Below are 14,291 nucleotides of genomic sequence, written 5' to 3'. Positions count from 1 at the left end.
AGTAAATACAATATAGCAAGCAAAATACTGGAATGGTAGTTTTGCAATGGAAGAATGTGCAAAGTAGAAATAAAAAAATAATGGGGTGCAAAGGAGCAAAATAAATAAATTAATTAAAATTAAATACAGTTGGGAAAGAGGTAGTTGTTTGGGCTAAATTATAGGTGGGCTATGTACAGGTGCAGTAATCTGTGAGCTGCTCTGACAGTTGGTGCTTAAAGCTAGTGAGGGAGATAAGTGTTTCCAGTTTCAGAGATTTTTGTAGTTCGTTCCAGTCATTGGCAGCAGAGAACTGGAAGGAGAGGCGGCCAAAGAAAGAATTGGTTTTGGGGGTGACTAGAGAGATATACCTGCTGGAGCGTGTGCTACAGGTGGGAGATGCTATGGTGACCAGCGAGCTGAGATAAGGGGGGACTTTACCTAGCAGGGTCTTGTAGATGACATGGAGCCAGTGGGTTTGGCGACGAGTATGAAGCGAGGGCCAGCCAACGAGAGCGTACAGGTCGCAATGGTGGGTAGTATATGGGGCTTTGGTGATAAAACGGATTGCACTGTGATAGACTGCATCCAATTTGTTGAGTAGGGTATTGGAGGCTATTTTGTAAATGACATCGCCAAAGTCGAGGATTGGTAGGATGGTCAGTTTTACAAGGGTATGTTTGGCAGCATGAGTGAAGGATGCTTTGTTGCGAAATAGGAAGCCAATTCTAGATTTAACTTTGGATTGGAGATGTTTGATATGGGTCTGGAAGGAGAGTTTACAGTCTAACCAGACACCTAAGTATTTGTAGTTGTCCACGTATTCTAAGTCAGAGCCGTCCAGAGTAGTGATGTTGGACAGGCGGGTAGGTGCAGGTAGCGATCGGTTGAAGAGCATGCATTTAGTTTTACTTGTATTTAAGAGCAATTGGAGGCCACGGAAGGAGAGTTGTATGGCATTGAAGCTTGCCTGGAGGGTTGTTAACACAGTGTCCAAAGAAGGGCCGGAAGTATACAGAATGGTGTCGTCTGCGTAGAGGTGGATCAGGGACTCACCAGCAGCAAGAGCGACCTCATTGATGTATACAGAGAAGAGAGTCGGTCCAAGAATTGAACCCTGTGGCACCCCCATAGAGACTGCCAGAGGTCCGGACAGCAGACCCTCCGATTTGACACACTGAACTCTATCAGAGAAGTAGTTGGTGAACCAGGCGAGGCAATCATTTGAGAAACCAAGGCTGTCGAGTCTGCCGATGAGGATATGGTGATTGACAGAGTCGAAAGCCTTGGCCAGATCACTGAATACGGCTGCACAGTAATGTTTCTTATCGATGGCGGTTAAGATATCGTTTAGGACCTTGAGCGTGGCTGAGGTGCACCCATGACCAGCTCTGAAACCGGATTGCATAGCAGAGAAGGTATGGTGAGATTCGAAATGGTCGGTAATCTGTTTGTTGACTTGGCTTTCGAAGACCTTAGAAAGGCACGGTAGGATAGATATAGGTCTGTAGCAGTTTGGGTCAAGAGTGTCCCCCCCTTTGAAGAGGGGGATGACCGCAGCTGCTTTCCAATCTTTGGGAATCTCAGACGACACGAAAGAGAGGTTGAACAGGCTAGTAATAGGGGTGGCAACAATTTCGGCAGATAATTTTAGAAAGAAAGGGTCCAGATTGTCTAGCCCGGCTGATTTGTAGGGGTCCAGATTTTGCAGCTCTTTCAGAACATCAGCTGAATGGATTTGGGAGAAGGAGAAATGGGGAAGGCTTGGGCGAGTTGCTGTTGGGGGTGCAGTGCTGTTGTCCGGGGTAGGAGTAGCCAGGTTCTAACAGCAGGTAGGGATGTGGATCTAACAGCAGGTAGGGATGTGGATCTAACAGCAGGTAGGGATGTGGATCTAACAGCAGGTAGGGATGTGGATCTAACAGCAGATTGGGGTGTGGATCTAACAGCAGGTAGGGATGTGGATCTAACAGCAGGTAGGGATGTGGATCTAACAGCAGGTTGGGGTGTGGATCTAACAGCAGGTAGGGATGTGGATCTAACAGCAGATTGGGGTGTGGATCTAACAGCAGGTAGGGGTGTGGATCTAACAGCAGGTAGGGGTGTGGGTCTATAGCTGGTTGATGTTGTATGTTGTCAGAGCTGGATGCCCTAGAGGATGATGTTGTTGTGTGTTGTCAGAGCTGGATGCCCTAGGGGATGAGTTGTTGCTGGATGATGACAGTTCCTACCTGGATGAGGCTTCCTCTGCCCCCTCCATCCCAGAGGGCATACCCAACGACAGTAAAACCAACAAGGTAAGACACAGCCCTTGTCTGCACAGAGCCCTGACCTCAACCCATTGAACACCTTTGTAATGAAATGGAACACCAACTGCAAGCCAGGCCTAATCGGCCAACATCAGTGCCCGACCTCACTAATGCTCTTGTGGCTGAATAGAAGCAAGTCCCCGCAGCAATGTTCCAACATCTAGTGGAAAGCCTTCCCAGAAGAGTGGAGGCTGTTACAGCAGCAATGTTCCAACATCTAGTGGAAAGCCTTCCCAGAAGAGTGGAGGCTGTTATAGCAGCAATGTTCCAACATCTAGTGGAAAGCCTTCCTAGAAGAGTGGAGGCTGTTATAGCAGCAATGTTCCAACATCTAGTGGAAAGCCTTCCCAGAAGAGTGGAGGCTGTTATAGCAGCAAACTGGGACCAACTCCATATTAATGACCATGATTTTGGAATGAGATGTTCAATCAGCAGGTGTCCACATACTTTTGGTCATGTAGTGAACTTATTCAGTGCATTTCGAAAGTATTCAGACCCCTTGACTTTTTCCACATTTTGTTACGTTACAGCCTTGTTCTAAAATGGAATCAATAAAAAAAAAATCTAATCAATCTACACACATTATTATTATGACAAAGCAAAAATGGGTTTTTAGACATTTTAGCAAATGTATTAAAAATAACACCCTTTACTCAGTACTTTTTTGAAGCACCTTTGGCAGTGATTACAGCCTCAAGTAGTCTTGGGTATGATGCTACAAGCTTGGCACACCTGTATTTGGGGAGTTTCTCCCATTCTTCTCTGCAGATCCTTTCAATCTCTGTCAGGTTTGATGGGGAGCGTCGCTGCACAGATATTCTCAGGTCTCTCCAGAGATATTTGATCTGGTTACCCATCGCTCCAGTCTGAGGTCCTGGGCGCTCTGGAGCAGGTTTTCATCAACGATCTCTGTACTTTGCTCCGTTCACCTATCCCTCGTTCCTGACTAGTCTCCCAGTCCCTGCTGCTGAAAAACATCCCCACAGTATGATGCTGCCACCACCATGCTTCACTGTAGGGATGGTGCCAGTTTTCCTCCAGACGTGACACTTGGCATTCAGGCCAAAGAGTTCAATCTTGGTTTCATCAGACCAGAGAATCTTGTTTCTCATGGTCTGAGAGTCCTTTAGGTGCCTTTTGGCAAACCTTTTACTGAGGAGTGGCTTCCGTCTGGCCACTCTACCATAAAGGCCTGATTGAGGGGAACTCTGGAGCTCTGTCAGAGTGACCATCGGGTTCTTGGTCACCTCCCTGTCCAAGGCCCTTCTCCCCACGATTGCTTAGTTTGGCCGGGCGACCAGCTCTATGAAGAGTCTTGTTGGTTCTACACTTTTTCCATTTAAGAATGATGGAGGCCACTATGTTCTTGGGGACCTTCAATGCTGCAGAAATGTGTTGGTACCCTTCCGCAGATCTGTGCCTCGACACAATCATGTCTCGGAGCTCTACGTACAATTCCTTCGACCGCATGGCTTGGTTTTTGCTCTGATATGTACTGTCAACTGTGGGACCTTATATAGACAGGTGTGTGCCTTTTTCCAAATCATGTCCAATCAATTGAATTTACCACAGGTGGACTCCAATCAAGTTGTAGAAACATCTCAAGGATCATCAATGGAAACAGGATGCACCTGAGCTCGATTTCAAGTCTCATAGCAAAGGGTCTGAATACTTATGTAAATAAGTCATTTCTGTTTTTAAAAACCTGCATTCGCTTTGTCATTACGAGTTATTGTGTGTAGATTGAGGAACATTTTTTATTTAATCAATTTTAGAATAAGGCTGTAACATAACAAAATGTGGAAAAAGTGAAGGGGTCTGAATAATTTCCGAATGCGCTGTACTTCAATTCATTTTTTTAACTGGTTACCCCAGCTACCTTCATACTAGTCAGCTACCCTCATACTAGTCAGCTACCTTCATACTAGTCAGCTACCTTCATACTAGTCAGCTACCTTCATACTAGTCAGCTACCTCCATACTAGTCAGCTACCTCCATACTAGTCAGCTACCTTCATACTAGTCAGCTACCTCCATACTAGTCAGCTACCTCCATACTAGTCAGCTACCTCCATACTAGTCAGCTACCTCCATACTAGTCAGCTACCTCCATACTAGTCAGCTACCTTCCTACTAGTCAGCTACCTCCATACTAGTCAGCTACCTCCATACTAGTCAGCTACCTTCATACTAGTCAGCTACCTCCATACTAGTCAGCTACCTCCATACTAGTCAGCTACCTTCATACTAGTCAGCTACCTGCATACTAGTCAGCTACCTCCATACTAGTCAGCTACCTCCATACTAGTCTGCTACCTTCATACTAGTCAGCTACCTTCATACTAGTCAGCTACCTTCATACTAGTCAGCTACCTACATTCTAGTCAGCTACCTTCATACTAGTCAGCTACCTTCATACTAGTCAGCTACCTTCACACTAGTCAGCTACCTTCACACTAGTCAGCTACCTTCACACTAGTCCGCTACCTACATTCTAGTCAGCTACCTTCATACTAGTCAGCTACCTTCATACTAGTCGGCTACCTCCATAGTAGTCAGCTACCTCCATACTAGTCAGCTACCTTCATACTAGTCAGCTACCTTCATACTAGTCAGCTACCTTCATACTAGTCAGCTACCTCCATACTAGTCAGCTACCTTCATTCTAGTCAGCTACCTTCATACTAGTCAGCTACCTTCATACTAGTCAGCTACCTTCATACTAGTCTTTTGGGGCCTGTGGGTGTCCTAGAGCAAAACAGCCAATATGTTTGGGCGAGTCCCACCTTTCCATAGAGGGGCTACTAGTATGTAGCCCAAATCGTTCGTACGCTGCAGACGAATTTGTGAGAAGAGCGGTTTTCGGAACGTCTCATGGTCTGACAAACACCTCTCTAGCTCTGTCTCCTTTCACCACAGATGCAGAATGCCGACATCGGTTGATGCGGTGGGTTGAGACGGAGCCCAGGTTAAAAAAACATATCTCTAGCTTGAACTGACTGATATGTCATTGTTATTTTGTATTATGCTAATTATTTCAGCAGGGGTGCGGACATTGACTCTAGGGTTTTTTTAACACGTATTTTCTTGTTTTTTCAGGATGGCGTTCTGGTGGATGAGTTTGGTCTGCCACAGATCCCTGCTACATAAAACTACAGATCCCTGCTACATAAAACTACAGATCCCTGCTACATAAAACTACAGATCCCTGCTACACTTTTATATGTAGAGTAACATTTCTACATTACAATGATCTGACCTGAGAACAGGTTACATAACTTACTACCACTGTATTACTAAGGTATTGATGCTGTTTTGGAGATGAGTTGATATTGTTACCGATAGGGTTTACATTTATCTAAAGCCATCCCTTTAAACTTGGTGTACCTTTAATGTTCTCAACAGACTCAGTGGGATATATGGAGAGAAGGTTCAGAGTATTAGGGATCAATGACAGGAAGCCATGGAAATACATACATTTCTTTCCTTTTCCAATTGGTAGATTTTAAAATGCTCTGATCTTGTATATTATTTAGGGTTAGGAAAGTCAAATCAGGTTTGGAGTGCCTTTACGCACTAAATATATTGGTGAATCAAAACTACAGTGGTTTGATTCATCCTAAAAGTTTTCATATTCAGTTGTTCAATCCATGAAGTATTGGAAGGGGAGAAAAGTATACAGTAGGGGTTGGCCAGTAGTCCTTTAAAACTATCCTCATAATCATCTCTATTCGTGGAACTGTGATGACAACTGTCCAGTCGTCTTGAACCGTGCACCAGGCTCCAGGTATCAACTGCTATGTGTGGTCAGCGTTCCATAATGATTCACATCATAGGCGAAATTACCACGGGGTGTAGGGGACATGTCCCCCCCAACATTCAGAACAGGTCAATTCGTGTCACCCCCCCCAACCCCCAATCATTTCTTTAAACAAAAAATAAATGATTCCAGGCAATGTTTTTTAAATGTTTTTTTTAAAATCGCCCTTGATTCAAATAGGCTACAGGTCCCAAATGATTGCACAACTTGTAAAACATTAGCTTAATATGGTCCACTATTGCTAGCGTCCCTCAGGAACAACCACACCAACATGACAGAGGGAGAAAGGTCCACTAACAATGGAATGGAATGATGCCACGTGTCAGGAAACTAAAGAGACAGTTATACATGTACACTACCATTCAAAAGTTTGGGGTCACTTACAAATGTCCTTGTTTTTGAAAGAAAAGCACAATTTTGGTCCATTAAAATAACATAAAATTGATCAGAAATACAGTGTAGACATTGTTAATGTTGTGAATGACAATTGTAGCTGGAAACGGAAGATTTTTTTATGGAATATCTACAGTGTATATAGTCTAGAACAGGGCTATTCAACTATACTGAACAAAAATGCATATTTCAGTTGACTAGTTTTTGTGCAGAAGTCTCTCTCCTTCCTATCAGTAGAGAATGGGCCCCTATAATAAACTGCACCACCTCTGTGGGGACTTAAACTCATCAAATCTCGTTGCAAAGTTAGCTTTCAGTTTATCTAAAACTCTGATATCAAGGGATCTGTACTGATGACTGAATGTGGACTGAATGTGGTGCAGTGTAGGGAAATGGAGTGTTGAATAGCCCTGGCCTACACTTCCTTCTGAACTTCTAACATAAGTGAGGTGGGTGTGGCTTCGTGACTGATCTCAGCAGCAGCTGCTCACCAACACGGTTGCTACGCCACCAAAACATGTGGGTGTCTGCTATCGGCGTTAACGCTTCATCTGATTGAATCTAGGCCTGTGATTTTAATGCTTGATCTGATTGAATCTAGGCCTGTGTTTTTGACAACTCCATTGTTTCCATTGTCAAGCCAACCATTTGGCATGCCAGGGAGATAGCATGATAGCACAAACAGACTGGCACTCAGGCTAGCCACCCCCTCCTCAGTAAGTATTGTCCTGTTCAGTATTAATTAGCCTGTACTAATATAACAGTGATGACCGAAACCATTGGTCCAGATATTAGGAACATTCCTTCCTGTCTGTAAGATGTGTGTTGGTTTTTGGAAACCAATGTAATAAAGGAACGGAGTTCCGGTTTTCTAAATGTTGATCAACATGATATTGTGCTGCTTTATCTTCTCCTTTTAAACAGGTTGATATCTTCTTCTTGGTGGATGGTTTAGCTGTGCGGCTGGCTGGTGTGTTTAGGGTTATCTGTTGTTTACTGGAGTCTGAGCTCTAGCTGAAGTTCAATCTGTTGAAGTTCAGCTTTACAGTGTGAATGAAATGTTTCAGAGGAAGACTGCATTCACGGTAAACGCTGCACTTGTCCGAGCAATAAGAAATTACCTTTAATCTGACCCCGACAACTGTTCTGTAAGAAACAACAAACACAATCAAAAAAATATTCTCCAAAATGGTTAATTGGTGCGGATCCTCGTCCTCCTCTTGTTCTGGTAAACTTACAGTAGGTTATCTATAGTATATGGACAAGACTCTGTGGGTTAACTAACCAGTTCTAAATGATGGCCTGGACTATGTGGGTTAACTAACCAGTTCTATATGATGGACTGGACTATGTGGGTTAACTAACCAGTTCTAAATGATGGACTGGACTATGTGGGTTAACTAACCAGTTCTAAATGATGGACTGGACTATGTGGGTTAACTAACCAGTTCTAAATGATGGACTGGACTATTTGGGTTAACAAACCAGTTCTATATGATGGACTGGACGTTATGGGTTAACTAACCAGTTCTACATGATGGACTGGACTCTGGGTTAACTAACCTATCTTTGTCCCCATGTGCAGTTGCAAACCGTAGTCTGTCTTTTTTATGGCGGTTTTGGAGCAGTGGCTTCTTCCTTGCTGAGCGGCCTTTCAGGGTTATGTCGATATAGGACTCGTTTTACTGTGGATATAGATACGTTTGTACCTGTTTCCTCCAGCATCTTCACAAGGTCCTTTGCTGTTGTTCTGGGACTGATTTGCACCTCATACCTGAGCGGTATGATGGCTGCGTCGTCCCATGGTGTTTATACATGCGTACTATTCAGGTGTTTGGAAATTGCTCCCAAGGATGAACCAGACTTGTGGAGGTCTACAATTTCTTTCTGAGGTCTTGGCTGATTTCTTTTGATTTTCCCATGATGTCAAGCAAAGAGACACTGCGTTTGAAGGTAGGCCTTGAAATACATCCACAGGTACACATCATATTGACTCAAATTATGTCTCATTTACAACTCAGACCTGGCCAAGATAAAGCAAAGCAGTGTGACACAGACAACAACACAGAGTTACACATGGAGTAAACAATAAACAAGCCAATAACACAAACAAGTCAATGACACAGTAGAGAAAAGAAAGTCTATATACAACTTTGGTACTGGTGTGTGCAAAAGGCATGAGGAGGTAGGCAATAAATAGGCCATAGGAACGAATAATTACCATTTAGCAGATTAACACTGGAGTGATAAATGAGCAGATGATGATGTGCAAAAGAGCAGAAAAGTAAATGAAATAAAAACAGTATGGGGATGAGGTAGATAGATTGAGTGGGCTATATACCGATGGACTATGTACAGCTGCAGTGATCGGTTAGCTGCTCAGATAGTTGGTGAGGGAAATAAAAGTCTCCAACTTCAGCGATTCTTGCATTATGTTCCAGTCACTGGCAGTGGGAAGGAAAGGTGGCCAAATAAGGTATTGGCTTTGAGGATGATCAGTGAGATATACCTGCTGGAACGTGTGCTACGGGTGGGTGTTGTTATCGTGACCAGTGAACTGAGATAAGGCAGAGCTTTACCTAGCATGGACTTATAGATTACCTGGAGCCAGTGGGTCTGGCGACGAATATGTAGTGAGGGCCAGCCGACTAGAGCATACAGGTCGCAGTGGTGGGTGGTATAAGGTGATTTGGTAACAAAACGGATGGCACTGTGATAGACTGCATTTGCTGAGTAGAGTGTTGGAAGATATTTTGTAGATGACATCGCCAAAGTCGGGGATTGGTGATCTAATTGATAAATGTATCCTGTTTCAGGCTGTCACAACTTCACAGGAGAGCCATTTGAACGTTTTTTAATCAAAATGTGTTTTCTGGCTTTCTGGAACATGTGAACTTTCATGTGCCGTAATAACAAACTTGGATGCCATCTGTAAATACGAATAAAACTGTTAAATTACAAGCCTTGTTGGTTAAGCCACAGAAAAAGAGAGAAACCTTCTCACTAGCCATGATTGGCCGAGATAATGAGTGGGCTGGACATGCCGAGAGAGGAGTTCGGATTGATCTGCCATATAGAGGGCATCTGTCTATTTGAGCTGGTCAGCTCATCAGGCTGTGTTGGTAATCCTGTAGAACGTAGCTTTTGTATGTATTGTGTAGTGGAGCTGTATAAGTGTGGCTCTCCACTTTCTGGAGGAGTGAGTTTTGAAATCAGTGGAATTAGAGTATGATAGCTAAAGAGATGGAGAAAACACCTGTCTACGGATTACATCTTCAAACTAAGTATAACGACATAGGGCAAGACCTAGATGCGGATGGTTAGAGTCTCTGATGTTTATTAAAATACAAGGGGCAGGCAATAGACAGGTCGAGGACAGGCAGAAGTTCATTAACCAGGTCATAGTCTGAAAGGTACAGGGCGGCAGGCAGGCTTGAGGTCAGGGCAGGCAGAACAGGTCGGAACCGGGAGGGATAGAAAACAGAGACTAGGAAAACAGGACCACAGAAAAACAAGCTTAACAAGACAAGACGAACTGGCAACAAACAAACAGAGAACACAGGTATAAATACCCAGGGGTTAATGAGTAAGATGGGCGACACATGGAGGGGGGTTCGAATTGCACTCTCTTGACATTCTCTCAACCGGCTTCATGTGGTAGTCACCTGGAATGCATTTCAATTAACAGGTGTGCCTTGTTAATTTGTTGAATTTCTTTCCTTCTTAATGTGAAGACAGCCCTATTTGGTGAAATACCAAGTCGATGTTATAGCAAGAACATCTCAAATAAGCAAAGTGAAACGACAGTCCATCATTACTTTAAGACATGAAGGTCAGTCAATTTGGAAAATTTCAAGAACTTTGAAAGTTTCTTCAAGTGCAGTTGCAAAATCCATCAAGTGCTATGATGAAACTGGCTCTCATGAGGACCGCCACAGGAAAGGAAGATCCCGAGGTACCTCTGCTGCAGAGGATAAGAGTTACCAACCTCAGACATTTCAGCCCAAATAAATGCTTCACAGAGTTCAAGTAACAGACACATCTCAATATCAACTGTTCAGAGGAGACTGCGTGAATCAGGCCTTCATGGTCGAATTGCTGCAAAGAAACCACTACTAAAGGAAGTAGAAGTAGAGACTTGCTTGAGCCAAGGAACACGAGCAAAGGGCGTTAGACCAGTGGAAATCTGTCCTTTGGTCTGTTGAGTTCAAATTTTAGATTTTTGGTTCCAACCCCCATGTCTTTGTGAGACGCAGAGTAGGTCAACGGATAATCTCCACATGAGTGGTTCCCACAGTGAAGCATGGAGGAGGAGGTGGGATGGTGTGGAGGTGCTTTGCTGGTGACACTGTCAGTGATATTTAGAATTCAAGGCACACTTAACCATGACTACCACAGCATTCTGCAGCGATATGCCATCCCATCTGGCTTGCACTTAGTGGGACTGTCATTTGTTTTTCAACAGGACAATGACCCAACACACCTCCAGGTTGTGTAAGGGCTATTTGACAAAGAAGGAGACTGATGGAGTGCTGCCTCAGATGACCTGTCCTCCACTATGACCCGACCCCAATTGAGATGGTTTGGGATGAATTGGACTGCAGAGTGAAGAAAAAGCAGCTAACAAGTGCTCAGCGTATGTTGTAACTCCTTCAAGACTGTTGGAAAAGCATTCCAGGTGAAGCTGGTTTAGAGAATACCAAGAGTGTGCAAAGCTGTCATCAAGGCAAAGGGTGGCTACTTTGAAGAATCTAAAATATATTTTGATTTGGTTAACACTTTTTTGGTTACTACATGATTCCATATGTGTTATTTCATAGTTTTGATGTCTTCAATATTATTCTACAATGTAGAAAATAGTAAAAAATAAAGAAAAACCCTTGAATGAACATGTGTGTCCAAACTTTTGATTGGTAATGTACATGGTGAGATCTTTAATAATAAGCTAAACAGACACTTCAACTAACACGTGACGTGTAACACATGTCGATGTTTTTAAGGCGTTCATGGTAAGATCTTTAATAATAAACTTGATGTGTCACGTTGCATGACTTGAACACTACATCTAAATGACGTGTACGTGTCTCCATTGATAGTCCATGGTAATTCATGGAGGTATTTTATGGCGCTAGGATGTTAGGTGACTTGGTGAGAGGTGTCAGTAGCTTCACGAGGCTTAATTCTGGCACTTATCACCACCCATATGCTCCATCTTCAATTCCTCCCATGTGTATCACACACTTCAGGTCATGTTGGAAAATTGTGCCGTGTTCAAAACACTCGGGAACTCTGAAGAATACGAGTTCAAATCATGACGACTTGATGATTTTCAGGTCGGAAAGTCTGAGCTCTAGAAAGAGGCCTGAAGAAGAAGAGTTAGAAGTTAGAATTACAAGTTGGATGACCGTTCAAATAGATTTTTCCCAGTCGGAGCTCGTTTTTCTCCGAGTACCCAGTTGTTTAGAAAGCACTGAAGTCTGAGATTTCCGAGTTCCGAAATCCCAGTTTTGAATGCGGCAATAGTGGTGTGAAAGTAAGGGGCCAGGGTGAGAGTAGGGGCCTATGTAGGAGGTTACAGAGCAACATTATTCTCATGTTTCCCCAGAGGGACCGGGGAGCGACGTTGGAGAAGGAAGGCGGAGAGAACGCTTGTTTGAAATTGAAAAGCGCCATGGTAGATTTTGATAAAGAATAACATCGAGACGAAGCAGCTGCATTATAATTGGGATGTACTGTTGAGCGCTACATCCCGAGGGGTACGTGCTGATTGTACAGAGATTGTGACAGCTGGTTAAATGGCGTCCCTTGAGAAAGCAAGAATAAGATGTATGTCAGTGTACTTGGAATACGGACGAGGAATGGAGGGAAAAAGAGAGGCAGAGGAGGTCTGAGAGAGGGAGGGAGGGAGATAGTGAGCTTGAGTCGGTTAAAAATGGTGGGGAAAAGGGAGATGGTGAAAACAGAGTTGGGTGCTGTGGAAACGGTGAGAGTAACCAGAAGTGATCTTGGGGAGGGGTGTGACTAGTAGATCTGACCCAGTACAGGGGGAGGGATCCTGAGAGGAGGGGTGTAGTAGATCTGACCCAGAACAGAGGGAGGGATCCTGAGAGGAGGGGTGTAGTAGATCTGACCCAGAACAGAGGGAGGGATCCTGAGGGGAGGGGTGTGACTAGTAGATCTGTACCAGAACAGAGGGAGGGATCCTGAGGGGAGGGGAGTGACTAGTAGATCTGTACCAGAACAGAGGGAGGGATCCTGAGAGGGCTGGTGTAGTAGATCTGACCCAGAACAGAGGGAGGGATCCTGAGAGGACTGGTGTAGTAGATCTGTACCAGTACAGAGGGAGGGGCCAACAAGTGATAAATGCTTCAGTAAGATTGGAGTTTTAGTATTTATAGTAATGGTTATCAACTGTACTACAGGGATGGAACATAGGTCTCAGAAAATGTAGGTTGTGGTGGCAGCTGCAGAGAGGTATTTGGGTGTGTGAGACATCAGGAGAGTAACAGGGTGTGTTCAGTGGTGATGTCCCATACTTTCAGGTTGTTGGCCTGAAGTAGGACTAAATACTGTAGATTTAAATAGTGGAGAACGAGGGTGTTATTTTTTATTGTATTTCTTTTTCAAGCAAAGTATAAGGGAGTTGTACTCCAGTCTAGTAGGTGGCAGTAGTGCAACATATTGGATGCCAACTGCCATTAAACCTCATCGAAGAAGAAGAAGGGTGAGAGTAGGGGTAGTGGGTAGGGTGTAGTAGGTAGGGTGTAGGGTGTAGTAGGTAGGGTGTAGGGGGTAGGATGTAGTGGGTAGGATGTAGGGTGTAGTGGGTAGGGTGTAGTAGGTAGGGTGTAGGGGGTAGGGTGTAGTGGGTAGGGTGTAGGGGGTAGTGGGTAGGGTGTAATGGGTAGTGGGTAGGGTGTAGTGGGTAGGGTGTAGTGGGTAGGGGGTAGGGTGTAGTGGGTAGGGTGTAGTGGGTAGGGTGAGAGTAGGGGTAGTGGGTAGGGTGTAGTGGGTAGGGTGAGAGTAGGGGTAGTGGGTAGGGTGTAGGGGTAGGTGGAGGGTGTAGTGGGTAGGGTGTAGTGGGTAGGGTGTAGGGTGTAGTGGGTAGGGGGTAGGGTGTAGTGGGTATGGTGTAGGGTGTAGTGGGTAGGGTGTAGTGGGTAGGGTGTAGTGGGTAGTGGGTAGGGTGTAGTCGGTAGGGTGTAGGGTGTAGTGGGTAGGGTGTAGTGGGTAGGGTGTAGTGGGTAAGGGGTAGGGTGTAGGGTGTAGTGGGTAGGGTGCAGGGTGTAGTGGGTAGGGTGTAGGGTGTAGTGGGTAGGGTGTAGTGGGTAGGGTATAGGGTGTAGTGGGTAGGGTGTAGAGGGTAGGGTGTAGTGTGTAGTGGGTAGGGTGTAGGGTGTAGTGGGTAGGGTGTAGTGGGTAGGCTGTAGGGTGTAGTGGGTAGGGTGTAGTGGGTAGGGTGTAGTGGGTATTGGGTAGGGTGTAGGGTGTAGTGGGTAGGGTGTAGTGGGTAGGGTAAAGTGGGTAGGGTGTAGTGGGTAGGGTGTAGTGGGTAGGGTGTAGGGGGTAGGGTGTAGGGTGTAGTGGGTAGGGTGTAGGGTGTAGTGGGTAGGGTGTAGTGAGTAGGGGGTAGGGTGTAGTGGGTAGGGTGTAGGGTGTAGTGGGTAGGGTGTAGTGGGTAGGGTGTAGTGGGTAGGGGGTAGGGTGTAGTGGGTAGGGTGTAGTGGGTAGGGTGTGGGGTGTAGTGGGTAGGGTGTAGTGAGTAGGGTGTAGTGGGTAGGGTGTAGGGT

General features: G+C 44.9%; 1 protein-coding gene across 1 annotated transcript in view; it reads left to right on the top strand.

Moving 5' to 3' along the window:
• LOC109880603 (charged multivesicular body protein 5) overlaps window positions 1-7,383 on the top strand; it is a 40,841-nt gene extending 33,458 nt beyond the window's left edge. The window contains exons 7-8 of the mRNA XM_020472794.2: window positions 2,161-2,276; window positions 5,388-7,383. Coding sequence (XP_020328383.1) covers window positions 2,161-2,276; window positions 5,388-5,438 — 167 coding nt within the window. The 3' untranslated portion in view covers window positions 5,439-7,383. The remainder of the gene's footprint in view (window positions 1-2,160; window positions 2,277-5,387) is intronic.
• Window positions 7,384-14,291: the final 6,908 nt, after the last annotated feature.

The sequence above is a fragment of the Oncorhynchus kisutch genome, linkage group LG30 (genome assembly GCF_002021735.2).
Source record: "Oncorhynchus kisutch isolate 150728-3 linkage group LG30, Okis_V2, whole genome shotgun sequence".
NCBI lineage: Eukaryota > Metazoa > Chordata > Actinopteri > Salmoniformes > Salmonidae > Oncorhynchus > Oncorhynchus kisutch.
Note: the sequence above shows the minus strand (reverse complement) of the source record. Positions and strands in the feature narration are given on the sequence as shown.